Source organism: Eutrigla gurnardus (genome assembly GCF_963514095.1).
Source record: "Eutrigla gurnardus genome assembly, chromosome: 15".
NCBI classification, from domain to species: Eukaryota; Metazoa; Chordata; class Actinopteri; order Perciformes; family Triglidae; genus Eutrigla; species Eutrigla gurnardus.
The window spans coordinates 24,862,326-24,879,829 of record NC_139938.1 but is presented as its reverse complement, the minus strand read 5'-3'; the positions used below and the strand labels follow the sequence as shown (position 1 = coordinate 24,879,829).

The following is a 17,504-nucleotide window of genomic DNA, read 5'->3' as shown; positions in this document are numbered from 1 at the left end:
TCCTTAGCTGAAGTGGTTCTATTTTTTCTCTCAGTTCCCAGTTATTGAAAATGACATGGACATGTTGGTAATCATATATACTTAATTGTATATACAGATCATCTAAAGGAATAGTTTATTAAAGTTGTAGTATAGTTTGTCGAAAAAAGGTAATATGAAAGTCACAGTATAAAAAAGTCAGTATAATATGTTGAAGTCGTAAAAAAAAGTCAGTATAGCATGTGGAAAAAAGTCATAAAAAAGTCAGTATATGTTGAAAAAAGTTTTAAAAAGAAAGTCAGTTTGTTGAAAAAATCATTAAAAAGTCAATAATGTTGGGAAAAAGTCATAAAAAAAGTCAGTATAATATTTTGAAAAAAGTCATAAAAAAGTCAGTAAATAATGTTGAAAAAAATAATAAAAGTCAGTATATGTTGGAAAAAGTAAAAAAGTCAGAATAGAATGATGAAAAAACTCATAAAGAATCAGTATAGCATGTTGAAAAATGTTTAAAAAAAAATCATAAAAATGTCAGTATACGTTGGAAAAAGTCAGAATAATATGTTGAAAAAATCATAAAAAAGTCAGTATATGTTGGAAAAAGTCAGAATAATATGTTGAAAAAATCATAAAAAAGTCAGTATATGTTGGAAAAAGTCAGAATATTTTGAAAAAAGTCATAAAAAAGTCAGTATATGTTGAAAAGTCTTAAAAAAAAGTCAGAATAGAATGTTGAAAAAAGTCATAAAAAAGTCAGTATAGTATGTTGAAAAATGTTTTAAAAAGAAAGTCAGTATGTTGAAAAAAATCCTAAAAAAGTCAGTATATGTTGAAAAAAATCATAAAAAAAGTCAGAATAATATGTTGAAAAAATCATAAAATAGTCAGTATATGTTGGAAAAAGTCAGAATATTTTGAAAAAAGTCATAAAAAAGTCAGTATATGTTGAAAAGTCTTAAAAAAAAGTCAGAATAGAATGTTGAAAAAAGTCATAAAAAAGTCAGTATAGTATGTTGAAAAATGTTTTAAAAAGAAAGTCAGTATGTTGAAAAAAATCCTAAAAAAGTCAGTATATGTTGAAAAAAATCATAAAAAAAGTCAGAATAATATGTTGAAAAAATCATAAAATAGTCAGTATATGTTGGAAAAAGTCAGAATATGTTGAAAAAAGTCATAAAAAAGTCAGTATATGTTGAAAAGTCTTAAAAAAAAGTCAGAATAGAATGTTGAAAAAAGTAATAAAAAAGTCAGTATAGTATGTTGAAAAATGTTTTAAAAAGAAAGTCAGTATGTTGAAAAAAATCATAAAAACGTCAGTATATGTTGAAAAAAATCATAAAAAAGTCAGTATAATATGTTGAAAAAAATCATTAAAAAGACAATAAATAATGTTGAAAAAAAATCATAAAAATGTCAGTATACGTTGGAAAAAGTCAGAATAATACATTGAAAAAATCATAAAAAAGTCAGTATATGTTGAAAAAATCATAAAAAAGTCAGTAGGCCTATATGTTGGAAAAAGTCAGAATAATATGTTGGAAAAAGTCAGTATATGTTGATAAGTCATAAAAAAAAGTCAGTATAATATGTTGAAAAAAGTCGTAAAAAAGTCGGTATATGTTGAAAAAAAATCATAAAAAAGTCAGTAAATAATGTTGAAAAAAAAAAAAAAAGTCAGTATGTTGGAAAAAGCCAGAAGATGTTGAAAAAAGTCATAAAAAAGTCAGTATATGTTGAAAAAAGACAAAAAGTCAGAATAGAATGTTGAAAAAAGTCATAAAAAAGTCAGTATAGCATGTTGAAAAATGTTTTAAAAAGAAAGCCAGTATGTTGAAAAAAAATCATAAAAATGTCAGTATACGTTGGAAAAAGTCAGAATAATATGTTGAAAAAATCATAAAAAAGTCAGTATATGTTGGAAAAAGTCAGAATATTTTGAAAAAAGTCATAAAAAAGTCAGTATATGTTGAAAGGTCTTAAAAAAAAGTCAGAATAGAATGTTGAAAAAAGTCAGTATGTATGTTGAAAAATGTTTTAAAAAGAAAGTCAGTATGTTGAAAAAAATCCTAAAAAAGTCAGTATATGTTGAAAAAATCATTAAAAAAGTCTGAATAATATGTTGAAAAAATCATAAAAAAGTCAGTATATGTTGGAAAAAGTCAGAATAATATGTTGGAAAAAGTCATAAAAAAGTCAGTATATGTTGATAAGTCATAAAAAAAAGTCAGTATAATATGTTGAAAAAAGTCGTAAAAAAGTCGGTATATGTTGAAAAAAAATCATAAAAATGTCAGTATACGTTGGAAAAAGTCAGAATAATACATTGAAAAAATCATAAAAAAGTCAGTATATGTTGAAAAAAGTCGTAAAAAAGTCGGTATATGTTGAAAAGAAATCATAAAAAAGTCAGTAAATAATGTTGAAAAAAAAAAAAAAGTCAGTATGTTGGAAAAAGCCAGAAGATGTTGAAAAAAGTCAGAAAAAAGTCAGTATATGTTGAAAAAAGACAAAAAGTCAGAATAGAATGTTGAAAAAAGTCATAAAAAAGTCAGTATAGCATGTTGAAAAATGTTTTAAAAAGAAAGCCAGTATGTTGAAAAAAAATCATAAAAATGTCAGTATACGTTGGAAAAAGTCAGAATAATATGTTGAAAAAATCATAAAAAAGTCAGTATATGTTGGAAAAAGTCAGAATATTTTGAAAAAAGTCATAAAAAAGTCAGTATATGTTGAAAAGTCTTAAAAAAAAGTCAGAATAGAATGTTGAAAAAAGTAATAAAAAAGTCAGTAAAGTATGTTGAAAAATGTTTTAAAAAGAAAGTCAGTATGTTGAAAAAAATCATAAAAAAGTCAGTATATGTTGAAAAAAATCATAAAAAAAGTCAGAATAATATGTTGAAAAAATCATAAAATAGTCGGTATATGTTGGAAAAAAATCATAAAAAAGTCTGAATAATATGTTGAAAAAATCATAAAAAAGTCAGTATATGTTGGAAAAAGTCACAATAATATGTTGGAAAAAGTCATAAAAAGTCAGTTTATGTTGAAAAGTCATAAAAAGTCAGTTGAAAAGGGTCATAAAAAGTCAGTATAGCATGTTGAAAAAAGTAAAAAGAAAAAAAAAAATCATAGTATAGCCTGTCAAAAAAGTCATGAAAACTATTATCTCAGAATTTTTTTTTTATTGAAATGCAAGAACTGAATGATGAAGTTTAGAGATTTAAATTTTCACCATGGATCAAATTTAGCTTCAGAGCAACTGAATTCAATTTCACAGTATTACATTAAGTTAACTGGTATTAATAATACAATTCAACAAACAACAACAACAATTCATACAATTTGAAATTGTATTTCAAGTTATTCAGATTCAGTTTTTTAATGCAATTATTCAAGCAGAGCAATTGCCATGATTCCACTGAAATTACTTTATTTTGGTCCAAAATGTCAGTGTTGTAGATGCAAGTATAAATATTCAGACATGATATTTGAAAGCACCAAAGACACCGGCTGCAGCTGTGCAACATTTATCTTTATTCTGCACATTCTTGTCAAATCACCAAAACATCCGAAAGAATATTTAAGGCTGTAGATACACTTAAATGAAATCTGGGCAATAAAGATGGAATTAAGAAATTAAGTTAGTATGCTAAAAATACAAAATATAAAATTTCATACTTAAAAAAATTATACCTTATCAAATGCTGTGTATTTATTTACAATGTCAATAACACACCTCAAAATGAATACAGTTCAAGATTGAGCCTTTAAGACACTCTCATAAATAAGAAGTTCAGATATGAACAAAGTAGTCTCATTTCACATTTAAGTTTTTTTTTCTTTTTTCTTCCTCTCCCATTTGATTTTCCGGTTAAACGGCTAAAAAAAAAATTCAATATTGTTTCCTAAAAGAAAGAAAAAAATAAGCTGAATGAAAAATTATGATACAGACCTCCACCAAGTGGTTTAAGAAAAAAGTTCAGCTGTGACTCATGAAATGAAGACTTTCATTGGAACCCCAAAGCAGACCAGCGTACATAAACATGTCTGAGTAATGGAGGAATACATTATTCTTAAATGTCAAATGAGTGATGAATGTCAGTTAAATTAAATCTAGTTAAAATTTGATCAATCATATGTACTTTTGAAGAAGTTTAAAAAACAACAATGAGGGTTCAGTAAAGTATGTGATGTAAAAAACTGAAATGGTGCAAAATACCACTATATACGATAGTGGAATCCAATTATTTTCAACGATCAAAAAATAAGCTGGGGAAGCCGAGCGAGGCCTCACAGTGTGGCTTGTTTTAACCAGCAGGAATCTGTTTTCCTCTCCTACGTGCATCTGCTTCTCCAGCTTGTGGGGAATGTTTCACATTTTTCGTGAGGGCTTCTGCAGAGAGAGCCATTATGAATAAGGATAAACCCAACGCTGACCTTTCGGCGAACTGTATTTCGAGGCGACCTCATACTGTGCTGATCTACCCTGGGGCTCCTCCTGCTGAACTGGAGCTCTGAAACATTAGCCAGGTCGAGTCTTGTCCTGGGGAATTACAGGACTGCCACAGCAAGCTGCTCACAAACACATTTACAGCCGTACAAACCAAAACCCAATCATTTAAAAATCGGCTTTAAGAGCTTTTTTTTTTTTTTTTTTTCCAGTGCAATTCATGGGTCTATCCTTTGGTCCAGCGTCATGTCCATTCCATATGGTTCTGCTTGGTCCAGTTTCAATTCCCAGTCTAGTCAAGACGAGAGAGGCCTCATCAACAATGGTCCAGTCCAGTAGAGCATACGGTCTAATAGAGTCGGGCCGGTCTTGTGCAGTCAAATCTATAGTCCAGTTTGGTCAACTCCAGTCCAGCATCATCCAGTTCAAGTTGTTTTTCTCGGCCCTGGACTATAAAAACTCCACATAGTTTTCTGGTATCAACCCTGTTCGGCCATCCAGAGTCCCCTCCAGCCAGCCGGGCTCCCTGGAGGCATGAACTGGAAAAAGAGAAGGAAACATTGACTTGTGTTCAAACATCTCAAGATACTTAAACATGTGGACAAACACATGCAGAGAGAAAAGAGGAGAAATGCTGGTCGGCAATAAACGAGAACGAGGCAGTCAACAAATTCACGTTTCCCATTATCCAGGTGTTTCATATCTAAATATTTTGAGTGGACATCACATTGCAATAGCTGCTAATAAGTGAACATGAAAAATATGCCTGTATGAGGGATGTCAACTCCAGAAAGGATTTGTATCAACTGTAGATGAGGAGGAGAGCCAAGTCCTGAAATATTTCTGGTTAAAGGTATAAAATCAACAAAGTAACTAATTATGCTTACATATTATTAAAAGCTGTGATTCGATATAAGTCCATCATATAAAAATGTTTCTTTTTTCATGCAGTTTTGGTGTGCTACATTGTATGTTTCAGCAAAACTGGTTGTCTTAGGCTGCATATCAGAAAAATGCATGATTTCTGTGTAGCTTTGCATAAATGCAGCACCAAATAAGCATTGACAGTCTCATCTAAATGAGCTGCCTGGGTTTAATGTTTTGATTATTTTGGAATAATGCATGTTATGCATCTCTGATATTCCTTGAATCAGTATTAACTGATTTTTTTCCAGGCACATCAGATAAGAGGGAGAACCTGAAAATATTGAAATATTACAGCCTTATGAAGTTTCTATGGCCAACATATACAGGAGGCAATGGCAATTTCACACATCCAGCAGATGTTGAACATTAGAATTTGACTGGAGTAGCGTTTCTGTCCATTAGTTACTCTTCTTTTAGTTCTTTTTTGGTCTCCACCACCTCGTAAATACATGCACTGAAGCATACAGTGTGGTTCTGAGGCAGGAAGACGGGATGTAAACACATGCTGGATGCAAGCTTTAAATATAAGCAAGTTGAAGCAGAAGTTTGGCTTATAAAAAGAAATCGGACTGAGAAGCTGATTTAGATGTTCGAGTATACACGTCCAAACAACTCTCCTGACTAATACTGCTGGGATTAACATGTATGAACTGCAGTGACACCAGTATTTTGAGGAAGCAATGGAGCTCCTCGTGTGCCGCTGTTGCGTGCAGTGTATTGTGATGTTTTGGTTTAGAGAGCAACTAAACAAGACGACCCCTGGCAAGATATGGCTAAAACACAGGAAGTTAAAAGGAACATCTCCGGAGAATTAATTTGTGTGTTCGCCACATTTTCGCCCTCATCTAACTCACAAATGCTGTCGACCGTTCGACCACAGAGATACATCAAAGATAGACACCAAATGTGAACTTAACCAGAGACAGCGCACAAAGTTCGGATCTGTTTTTGATTTGCACGGATCTGACTGATTTAAATGAATGAAGAAATGGAAAAAAAAACAACCTTTGTTGATTTCCTTTTATGCCACAAAGTATGAATCGAAAGGTTTCACATAGCGAAGATAAAAACATGAATAAACTGTATCGTAACAGAATTTAGGGCCTCTAAAAAGGAATTATAAGGCTGCAGTTGCCGTCCTTGGCTAGCTACGAGGAGACCGGGGTGTTGAGATACCACTGTGAGGATTACGTGTCCCCAAGGACACATTTTGACCCAAAGGGCTCCGGTGACACTGCTCTGCATTACAATAAACATCCCCGCAGCTCACTCTATTTAGGGTCCGGGGGTCTGAGGCACCGCGTGTCGTCTAGCATGTCCAGAAGAGTGCATCCCCAGCATTCCTGGGTGCGTGTGCTCGTTTCCCTGCAGATTTTCCGTACCATAACCATTAAGCTCTTCTGTTTTTCTGCCTGATAATGAGCGAAGCCGCATAAGCACTGCTTTAGTGGTTTCGTCCTTAAATGTGTGCAAATCTGGTCTTCATTAGGCAAGTAGAGCCAAAGAAACTGTGAGGAGATAAATCTGATTTATAGTTTTGGGCTTGAGGTTGGAGAGGCTGAAATTAGACTGCAGAGGACCCAGCGACTGTCTGCATGGAGATTCCCATACGGATTCAAAGTAATGAAAAAAATAAGAACGCGATTGAAATATAGAAATAACATTTTCAATACTTTTTTGCGTCGCGTGTGTAATAGGATTACCTTTTTGCCTGAAAAAAAAAGCAAACTCTGAAAGGAGTTAAGTGCTTGGCTGCACACATAAGTGCATGTGTTACACTTCATTCCACTCGCCAGCCTCTAATATTCTCAGCAGTGTGCAAAAAGTGTAAGTGCTCATCCTTTCTTTATTCTAAATCCAGGTGCTGGATAAAAATACTTGAAACATACATCACACCCTATGGATTCAAGCTCCTAGTAATTAACTGCAAGGTGTCAACTAAAAGGCCTATTTAAGCCAGCTTGAGTGTGTCTTCCTCTTTCCTTCAACATGATTACCACATTTCATTAAAAGGGGACGCCAAAGGTAAAAATCGCACGACTACTTTTCACACATTTTCACCCCAACAATGAAATCCAACACCACGCCTTAATGAGGTCCAGCAAACTCCCAAGGATGACTTTTTGTTTTGACAGAAGTTTTTTTTTTTTTTTTTTTTTTAAAACCAACCCACATTCTTTCTTTCTTCCCTAATGGCAAGTCCAAAACCTGACTCACCATTCTCAAAGATGGTCCCGGCGATGAAGGACAGCTCAGAATTATGCTCTGCCTTGCAGGCATACAGTGCTCGAGCCTTCCTGCCCGCAATACTGGAAACAATCATAGAGTGAGGCATTAGGGTTCTGGGCCGATTCAGGGGAAAAAACAAGGCAGATCTGGGTTCGAAACAATCACCAATTTAGACACGTCGAACAACACATAGGTCTTCACGTTATACTTACTGTTTCAGAAGCACTGACGAGCTAGATTCTCTCATGACAAAGGATGTTTTCAAGCATGACTTTAAGGAAGTCATTTATTTCTGGACTGTTCTAGTTTTTGCCTTTTTCTTGGACACAGTTCTTGCACGCTAGTCTTTTATTCTCTCTAGCTTTTACAGAATAAGTGTCTGCCGCAGAATCTGCTGTGGAGCAATTTTAACTTTTAAATTCCCTCCTTTCATTGGAAAAGTCATAGGTCAAGTTCCACTGTGTGTTGGCTCCTTGAAGCTTATTGGGAGCAAATGTCTTGCTCAAGGAGGGGAGACACTCGAAGCGATATGGCTTTGGGTTGAGGGGCTTTTTTCTCAAATTACTTTGTTGTTGTACTTGATTTTAAAGTCAAATAGCAACAGTAAAGACAGATGCCAGGATGAATTTTGAAGAACCATTTAACTTAATAATACTATTTAAGCATATTGCTAACTAATGAATTGTACTTGACAAGTGCTAGACTCAAATTTCCAGGCACATTCTAGAAGAAGAACGTCTTATAAGTCAGATCAAAATAGAATTCATGAACCTTTGATGCTGAGAAAGACCGTCTTCTAAAGCTTGTTTTAAGTGACAAAAAACAACGCGGACCCAACCTGACAGGGGAGGAGTCACTGGAGGCGGAGGATGTCGGCTGTGGACTCGACGGGGCCGAGAACATGGGCCAGGACGGAGAGCGTGGTGAGGTGGGGCTGGGAGACATCGCGCTGGTGAACACACAAAACATGCAATGTTTAGAGCATAATATATTATAACCAGCTGCGACTAGTGTGACAGTCTCAAATATTAAGATTGTTCTAACCTGGTTGGAATGCTGCCACGACTCTTTGGGTTCAGCCTGGAAACACAAGACGAAATAAAGAAAACATGATGAAGTAAACCATCCAAATAAACGGGCCATAAAGGTCAAGTACTTAATATTTCTGGAAAGTTAGCTAACCTGATATTCATTTAGACATTACGTCTCAAGAGAGATTATGTTACTTGGGGTATTCCTTTCTTAGTGCCCTCTCACTGACGTCTACTAGCATTAGCTTTCCAACACAAGAAACAAATCCACAAAGACCTCCCAGCTTACTTGGCATTAAAAATAAAAAATAAAACCCAAATAATTTAGCTGCAAGGGGAATCTGACTCCTTAATGGTGCTCCAGTCGTGACTAAAATAACAACCTTAAATGAAGTCAAATAGCCAAGATGAAGGAAAACATTACGTTCTGGTGAGCTTCCACAGTTAAATCAAAGTATTGAGCTGACTTCACTGTGGATATACAACATGGTTCTGGTCAACACATGGATCAATTGCTGCGTTACACAGTCTGTTGACACACATGTAACATTAAAACTGACAGGAATAACATGGTTATAGAAAATAAATAGATATTTAGATGTGGTTGATCCATGGACTGTAATTACACTTAGTGGTATCGTCATTACAAGCAACACTTCCAGTATTAATTGGAGCAGCTCTGAGGTATATCATCTGAAAGAAAAGGAAAAGCCGTGCAACGAACGCAAGATAAATATCTCTTCTTCTGCCAGATTCAGTTCACTCCCTAGATTTCATTTTCAGCACATAAGTGAGTCAGGGCTTTAGTGATTTTTCTTCTATATATATATATATTTTTTTTTTTCTTTTTTGATGACGTCAAATGTGGTTGCCATAGTGACACTGCTATAAGGATAGATTTGGGATAATCACGGTTCGTCTCTCTTAAGGAGCGAGCACATGTTCCATTTCAACGTCCGCCGTTACGACGACTCTTACAACGAGGAGAAGTGATAAATGTACATGCTCTATCTGCTGAGGCCAACAATGCACTCCGGCAGACAATAATAACTCTGCTGCAGAATCACATGTCGCCAAGTGACAAATATAGACAGAATGATGGATTTGAGGTGGATCTGAGGTGGAGAGTGCATCCTTGACCTTGAAAACAGCAGGACTGTTTCACCACATGGTCCACTCAGGGGCTTTCCATCACATTGCACGGAGATGTTAGCTTGCTCCAACAGCGTTTTGTGGATCTTGAAACGGATAATAAAAACTGACTCTTGGTTTTAAATTCTCCACAATTCAAATGTTTTAAATGGGTAAGTATGAAACCTAATTTCGCCACAAGGAGAAAGTGACTCCTTAATGAGTGGCTGACGTGAGTCTCTCCAGCTCTGGTTAAAAAAACAACTTGCAATAAAGCTAACAGCCACGATGAAGAAAAACATTACATCCTGGTGAGCTTCCAGAGCCAAACAACTGAAGGGTTGAGCTGACTTCACTGTGTATAATATGAAAAGTGGAACCTCCACAGACCTCCAACTTAAAGGAAACCCCAGTGAAAGGTTGTGTTCCCAATGTATTTATTAAACTGTCAGTTTGACTGACTGTCAATGAAGTCTGTCTCATCCTCCGTTTCAATATTCTATCCGTCCTATCTCATGCTTCTTCAGTCCCTCCAGCAGAGCTGTTTGAAGAGACGAAGCAATGTCAATAGTGTTTTATTGACTGAGTTTTCCTCTTTCTCAGATGAGACATTCGCCAACATGGTGCATAAAACAATGCATGTAAGCAATGTCAAATTAAGGGTAAACATTTTTTTTTTTTGGAAACACATGTGCTCCTGCACTGCAATAAACGCATGCAATTAGTGTTCTCCTGTTGCTCTGTTGCTTTTAAGTTGACAAATCCAGTTTGGGTTGAGAACCTTGGGAAGATCCCTGAAGTAGGAATGTCTCGTCTGCTGCTTAAAGGCCGCTCGCAAAAATAAATCAGCACAACCTGGATGACCTGCAAATATCAAGTTTGGGCTCCAAAAAAAACACAAAGGTGCAACCGGCTCTCCGAAAACATTTCAATAATGAGGATCATAAATTATAAGTTCCACTGTTGTCACAGAGGCCAACATTATCTTTATGTTCCCACATTGAGATGAAAGACGCTGTGCCTTCACACAGACAAGAGGTTAGACGAGTCGGATTGGTTAATAAACTGTGCCGCGCCTTTCCTCAGTGCTGCTTTCCTCTCTGTTTATACTCTATGATGACACCGTCAGATGAAGTCCACCCAGAACTTTCTGTCATCTTAATCAAATATAACCAGTGTCATCAAGGCTGCAGCTTTAAAACCCATTTCTAAACGTAAGTTGGATGAGCGATCGCTGCCAGTGCACAGTGAAATAAAATGAGAGAGAATATCAAGCATCATCATCATCATCATCACCACCAGCAGCAGCTGAAGCAGAGCCATGTAACCTGGTGAATATTCCTATGACAGGTTTCCTCTTTTTTTAGTGGGAGTAATACAATTGTATGGCTCTATTTATCCCTCGTTTACAATATTCTCAAATGTAGCTTGCTCTTTACTTATCTTTTCCAATTCCTTACTATATTAACTCAGTTCCTCATTCCTTTTTTTTTTTATATTGATTATCTTCCTGGATTACGAGGAAGAGTCGTGGCGGCGTGATTTGCAGGTGAGGAAACGTGATCGAGACCTTCTGAAAGATGCGAGTCCTCCGGGCATCACCTGAAAACAAACCACAGTAAAAGAACATGGCCAGTATTCCATACTGGTGCCAAAAACTGAAAAAAACATCCGCCTGAGGGGAATGTGGGCTTTTGAACGCCCTGCTGTTAATCTCTGACCTTTGCACCTCTCTCCTGTCTGTGATGCTTGCTTGTGCAGGCCGGCTTTTCTTGGAAATGCACGGTGCCTGGCTCTGGGAGACTGAGAAAACATGGTCCGGGATGGGATCCGAGTCAGGTACCCCAGAACGGACTCGGTTTCGGATTGTTAAAAAAATTTAAGTTGCATTATGGGTATTGTAGTGTCCAGTGTTTTTAATATCCAGTGTTACATCCTGACAAGTGAGCAATGTTAGACAGGATGTGCGGGTCAGATAGCGACTGACATGTTGTTGTTCCTGTGTGGCGTAAATTACCTGCTCAATTATATTACAATGTGATATTGGAACGGACACATACAGATAATCATTTTAATATAAAAGAACAATTATAACAAAGTATAAAATAAAGTATATAAATAAACTTAAACCTCCATCAGAATTTAGCCTCCATATCCTTATCAGAATATCTTCAGAAACTCATATTGGCCAAATATTATGACTATTTATGAATGGTATGTGAACATTTTCCTTTCATTCCCGCTGCTGAACAATCATGTTTTTTGTCAAACTTAATGACATCTGCTACGAGAGCGTGCTTGTGTGTGTGAGCATGTATCCAAAGCACTTGTAAACATTAGGTTAAATCTGTTTCCAATAATCTGGGACCAGCAGGTCTAGATTAGCTCCTGACCTGTGGGTAAATGGAGATCAGATTGAGCTTCCCAAAGCCCCATATAGAGCTTCCTTCCACCCCTCAACCCATCTTCCTACGTTTCACTGGATTGAAATCAAAGGGAGTTGCAATTAAACCAGATATCATCAAAATCAGAAAATGCAAAGTGATCCTGCCCTCTCAGCTGTATTCATGGTTTAGTGACAGGTTTTAAGGGCAACATTGTGCACAAACCAAATATGTGTTAGCATAGTTGGACTAGGACTCGTTAAATAGACATTCATCCTATCATGCAAATCATTTTATGTTAATTTCACCATCATTACCTACAGTAAAAATCAGTAGAGAAAGAGTCAGCCATACTGCAGAATACTGTGTTTAGCTACAGGAGAGTCTGGTTTATTACACTGATTAATACTGTATTTACTTCTGAGGGCGATTTTTCCGAGTTCTAGGTTTCTTTGCCCTCAAGTAAGATTGATTTAATTACTCCTTGCTTTCATGTCTCTTTCAGTCCTCGTGCTCAAATAAGATGGAATATCTTTGGACAGGAACACGCACAGATCAAATTGATTACTATCGATTTTTGCATCCGCTCATTTGACTAAGACGACACGCGCATCGTGGGACTGTTGGCTTTAAAAGCACAACCCTGGCACGATCTAGAGAATTTCACCGAATCTATCTTGGCCTGAACAGCTCCTTTGAGATTCACACTTCACTGACTCAACAGCTCCATCTTTAAATCTAAAATAAAATGCCCTGCTGTGTGTCTTCTCCAACTGAGCCCCTCCCCCCTAAATGCATGAAAAGCAGCCATAGTTCATGTGCAAAGACCCTGGGGCATGTTTTGCGTCTGAGATATTGCATGATGCTAACGACTTTAGCTGGAGCAGAGTTAATGAAGGGAAATGTATTTCACCTCGATCACACATGCGTGCGTACCATACATAATAGGTCCACATGTATGAATGACTTGACAGCATTCTGTTCAGTACAAGCAGGAGAAAAGGCTGGCAAATAAGGAGAGAAGCCTGCGAACCTGCCCCGTATCATTAGGTGCCCTATTGTGCCCAACAGGTTGTTCATTTCAGCCGTTTAATGCCTCTTTAATGTGACTAATAATGGAAAGAATGTGTTTCTGCGTCCCTTTTCTTCTCCTTGCTCTAGAATATCTCTTTCAGTTATAGATGACGTATCTCTTCTGTCCTTTCAAAACGCCCTGACCTTGCTTCAAGAAAAGCAAACGGCTTTATATATATTTTCATCATGTTGTTATATTAACTATAACAAAAAAAAAACCTGGTCCTCTTTCCTCATGAAAATCAAACTCCCACACACCTCCTGAAAGGACCATAACATTGAAAATGTGACATTGAGTGATGTCAGTACCAGTGTTTAATTATTAAGAGAGTGTGATCATTATGTTATGTAAAAGGCAACACATTTCCTTTCCCTTCCTTTCTAAATAATAAATTGTACAACAGCAACTTCCTCAAACTTCCAAATGAACAGAAATTAAAATTCCAGTATCTGATACATAAAGATAGAGGTGAACTGGTCCGCCCCATTTGAGATACAGCAGCAGATGTAATTCAGCAGACAACATCATTTAAATGCAGGGTTAATAACATAACTACATGCACATGTGCAGTACCGGTCTGTGGTCCAACATTTTCAGATTTGTTCATCGTGTCATCCTGAAGCCTTCAGACACAAAATCTATGAGAATTACGGTGCATCCAAATCCCATGATCAAAGACTAAGATCATAGAGACTGTTCATACCGTATACACTGTTTGTATATTAACCAGGCTTTTGGAATCAAGTGTTTACTGCAGATTTGAAGACTTTTTTCACATATTTAAAGCACATGTGAGTATTATCTAAACATATGCAATGATGGTTTTCCTGAGTTATGTTGACATGGAGGTTAGACTGGATGTTCACAGGAACTCTGCACACAAGATATGTTCACTTTCACTATAGATGAAGAACTTTTGCAGATTGCTTCACATCAAAAGATGTTCCTTTAATTGATCGCGGCTGATTAAGACTCGATGTCCTCCATCAGTGAAAGCGCTCCATTTGCCGAACAGACGCACGGAGCAAAGGACGTAACAGTGAGACAGAAAACACCCGTCTGAAGGAGGCTGGGAGAGTAAAGGGGAGGGAGTGGAGGTGGGGAGACAGAGGGAGAAAGGAAATCAGGGGCGACGTGCAATTGTCTCGGTGACAGGCTGCACTTGAAGGTCTGAAGCCCTTTAAGTCGGCAAATGAGATGATTGGTGGTGTGGGTCTTGATCTAACAAAGTGCACGTCAACGCCGAAGAGGCTCGTGGAAACAACATGACAGGGACGGAGTCTCGCGTCGCTGTGAATTCCATATGCAGGCGTGTATGTTAATAACCCCAGCGTGGGCGTGTCCAGTGTTTACATGGCCGAGGGTTTGTTCAGACCGGTAAACAGTTTTGTTTCAGTTGGTCTTTGGTTTCAGTCGTGTAAACTGCTGGTCAGACACAGAGACAGCCTGGAAAGTGGGTACACTGTTTAAGATAAAGCCCAGGCATACACGCCTGATACTGAATTGCATTGAGCATCTAGTCTGCATGCGTGTGAATGGGATCTTGTGTACTTGTTTTTACTGCAAATCCCCCTCATTCGGGGGAAGCAGACACATAGTCTTCTGTCGTCGGTGCAGTTGGAGTTCAGCTCCTTTTCTGCACATGTTTCCCAGATGCTGTTTGGGATTTGAACAGACAACCCGCCAGTCACGGGACGGCTTCTCTGAGCTCTGAGCTGCCACATACGCACATATGTGTGTGCTCACATGCGTGTGTGCTCATGCATTCCTGGGATTTGTTTCTGTAGGCATGAACACCCGAGTGTGTGTAACTTCCCAAAGCTCGCCACTGTATTTGAAGTATGCATGTGTACACATTTGTATATATACTAATGGGCCCAAACTCTGTGCCGGTCCATCAACCTCCCACTCAGAAACCTGAGTGTGAAGCTGTAAAGCTTTTAGCCATTTTTTTTTGCTTTCATTGTGGTTTCTCTGCATTCTCGTTTTTTCTTTGCATCTGTCTTAATCGGCGTTCTATACAAACCTTCCTTGGAAAAAGTCTGGATATTTACAAGATGCTGATCGGTTCGGACAAATTGACTCACTCCCCAAACATCCAAAAGTGTTTCCTCCTTAGAGGAGTCTAAACAAGCATTTCTCTTTCTGCTCATAGAACATAAAGAGAAAATGGGACATTAAACTGAGATGTTGATTATCTCTCAGCCATCTATTTAACAGTAAATGGTTAAACTGCACTGAATGTGCACCACTCACGTGCTTGTGAGTGGCCTTTCATTAAACAATTTCTTTATTTGACATATTATTATATATAATTACTATCATTATTCTGTCAGTATTTGACAATTGAGAATGTTACAGAAGATTAAAAGGGCGGTGTGTATGAGGAAGTACGCGGGTTAACTCCAGATTCATATCCCGTGAATCACTCACAGCGAGGTGGGCCGGATCTGCCGGGTGTCCTGCTCTCCGTCGTTGCTGTTCAGGCTGTGTCTCGGCGTTCGACCTTGGCTCCCGCTGCTGCTACTGCTGCTGCTGTTGCAGTTGGCAGAGGCGGGAACGGGCTGCTGCAGCTCGGCGACCGTGGCGTTGACGACGCTGTTCTTCTTTTCACCTTCGGGAATAAAGATAGAATAAGAGAACGTTGCCCATGTTGTATAACGACGTGCTTTTACTGTTCTAAAAGGAGGCGTCGCACCCTTCATCCCACACCTTTGCATGGGAAGACACCGATCCATGAACTCGGCCTTTGTTTTGAGCTCAACTACACACCGGTGAAGGTTCGTGACTGCATCTTGCACACAGAAATACAAACACCTGGTAACGTACTCTGAACTTTCTCCTGTGGAAGTGAGTCTCACACACACTCACAAGGTGAAAACAACACCAGCTTTGTTGCTGCGGCTGGTAATAATCAAGAGGAGAAAAACAATAATTAATCGCTAAATTGGATTCCTTTCATCAGGTCAATGAGGAGGTGCAGCTCACCTTTCTGGGAATGCGTTGGTGTGTGGAAGAGAGTGAGGGGCCTCTCGCTGCAGGACGGGGCTTTGCTCTCGGTGCTTCTCCTCCTGGACAGGTTGAGCTGCAGGTTGGTCGGACCGCCTGCAGGAACTGGTACGTCACTGAATATCTGCACAAACAAAAAAAGACATGTGAGAACAAAGAAAGAAACAACATATACAACAAAAACGACTATTTCCCCCTCCATTAAACAACATGTGAACAGCACATCCATGCCACAATATGCAGGATTGTAATTTGATAGAAAACAGTACTAAAAAAAGAAACTGTGACTCACTTAAAAAAAACATGCTTTGATGTAAAGATATAGTCTAACGGGTGAGGGGATACAATATACAGGATTTCATATTCATTCCCTGGAATTTTGCTTGCACCCTTTGCTTGCTGTCGTGTATAGATCTTCCTTTAACCGGTAATTATTATGCATAAACTTAAAAAGGGGACATTGTAGGCTTCAGTCTGTGATTTGTGGCACTGGTCTGTCTATCCACTGAAGCACAATTATGTGAGCTGCAGAAAGTCCCATGCTGTGATAAAAGAAATTGCAGTGCACTGTGTTTCTATTTTTTTGATCATCATCTCTGCATTTTCCAAACTTGATGTTTTTTTCCCCACTAATGCTTCTCTGCTTGTATTAGTCTGTTATTTCTGCCAAAGTCGAATGTAATCATCCCAACATGTAATCATCTGTCATCACCTCCCTGCTTTTCAGCCAAGTCCACACCCATAGGTCCTCTCAAGAAGGAAAACAGAGGAGAAATCACATCGGAGTGCTGGATAACCCATTCTAACACACTGGATGAGATGCTTTGGATGCAGGAAAAAAGTGCAATAAAATGCCATAAGCAAGACCACATGAAACCGACAAATGCTTCAGAACAAAGCACGAGCACATCGTGAATCTTGAGTGATTCATTTCATTTTATATTTTCAATTTACGGCCGGTTAGACTGTTATGGTTTGAAAATCTCAGAAAAGTGGACGTAATCAAAATTGGATTTGTGGAGAGAAGACAGGTATGTAAAGTGCAGACTGTCAGCATTCGGCAGGTGTATGAGTGGAATAGAGGCACAGCGACACGAGGACTGTGATTAGATCTAGATATGATCCATCACAGCATGTATACTCCATTTGTTTAGTTTCCGCACATTGAAGCGACAGCTGTGGTCTGCCTGGATGAAAACAGGGCTGTGTGTGTGTGTGTGTGTGTGTGTGTGTGTGTGTGTGTGTGTGTGTGTGTGTGTGTGTGTGTGTGTGTGTGTGTGTGTGTGTGT

The 17,504-nt window shown here is 37.8% G+C and overlaps 1 protein-coding gene across 1 annotated transcript in view; it reads right to left on the bottom strand.

Annotated features, from left to right (window-relative positions):
* Positions 1–3,387: 3,387 nt before the first annotated feature.
* LOC311025222 (rho GTPase-activating protein 26-like) overlaps positions 3,388–17,504 on the bottom strand; it is a 71,551-nt gene continuing 57,434 nt past the window's right edge. The window contains exons 19-24 of the mRNA XM_084028044.1: positions 16,195–16,339; positions 15,640–15,820; positions 8,630–8,665; positions 8,424–8,534; positions 7,574–7,665; positions 3,388–4,968 (exon numbers count right to left, since the gene is read on the bottom strand). Coding sequence (XP_083884170.1) covers positions 4,880–4,968; positions 7,574–7,665; positions 8,424–8,534; positions 8,630–8,665; positions 15,640–15,820; positions 16,195–16,339 — 654 coding nt within the window. The 3' untranslated portion in view covers positions 3,388–4,879. The remainder of the gene's footprint in view (positions 4,969–7,573; positions 7,666–8,423; positions 8,535–8,629; positions 8,666–15,639; positions 15,821–16,194; positions 16,340–17,504) is intronic.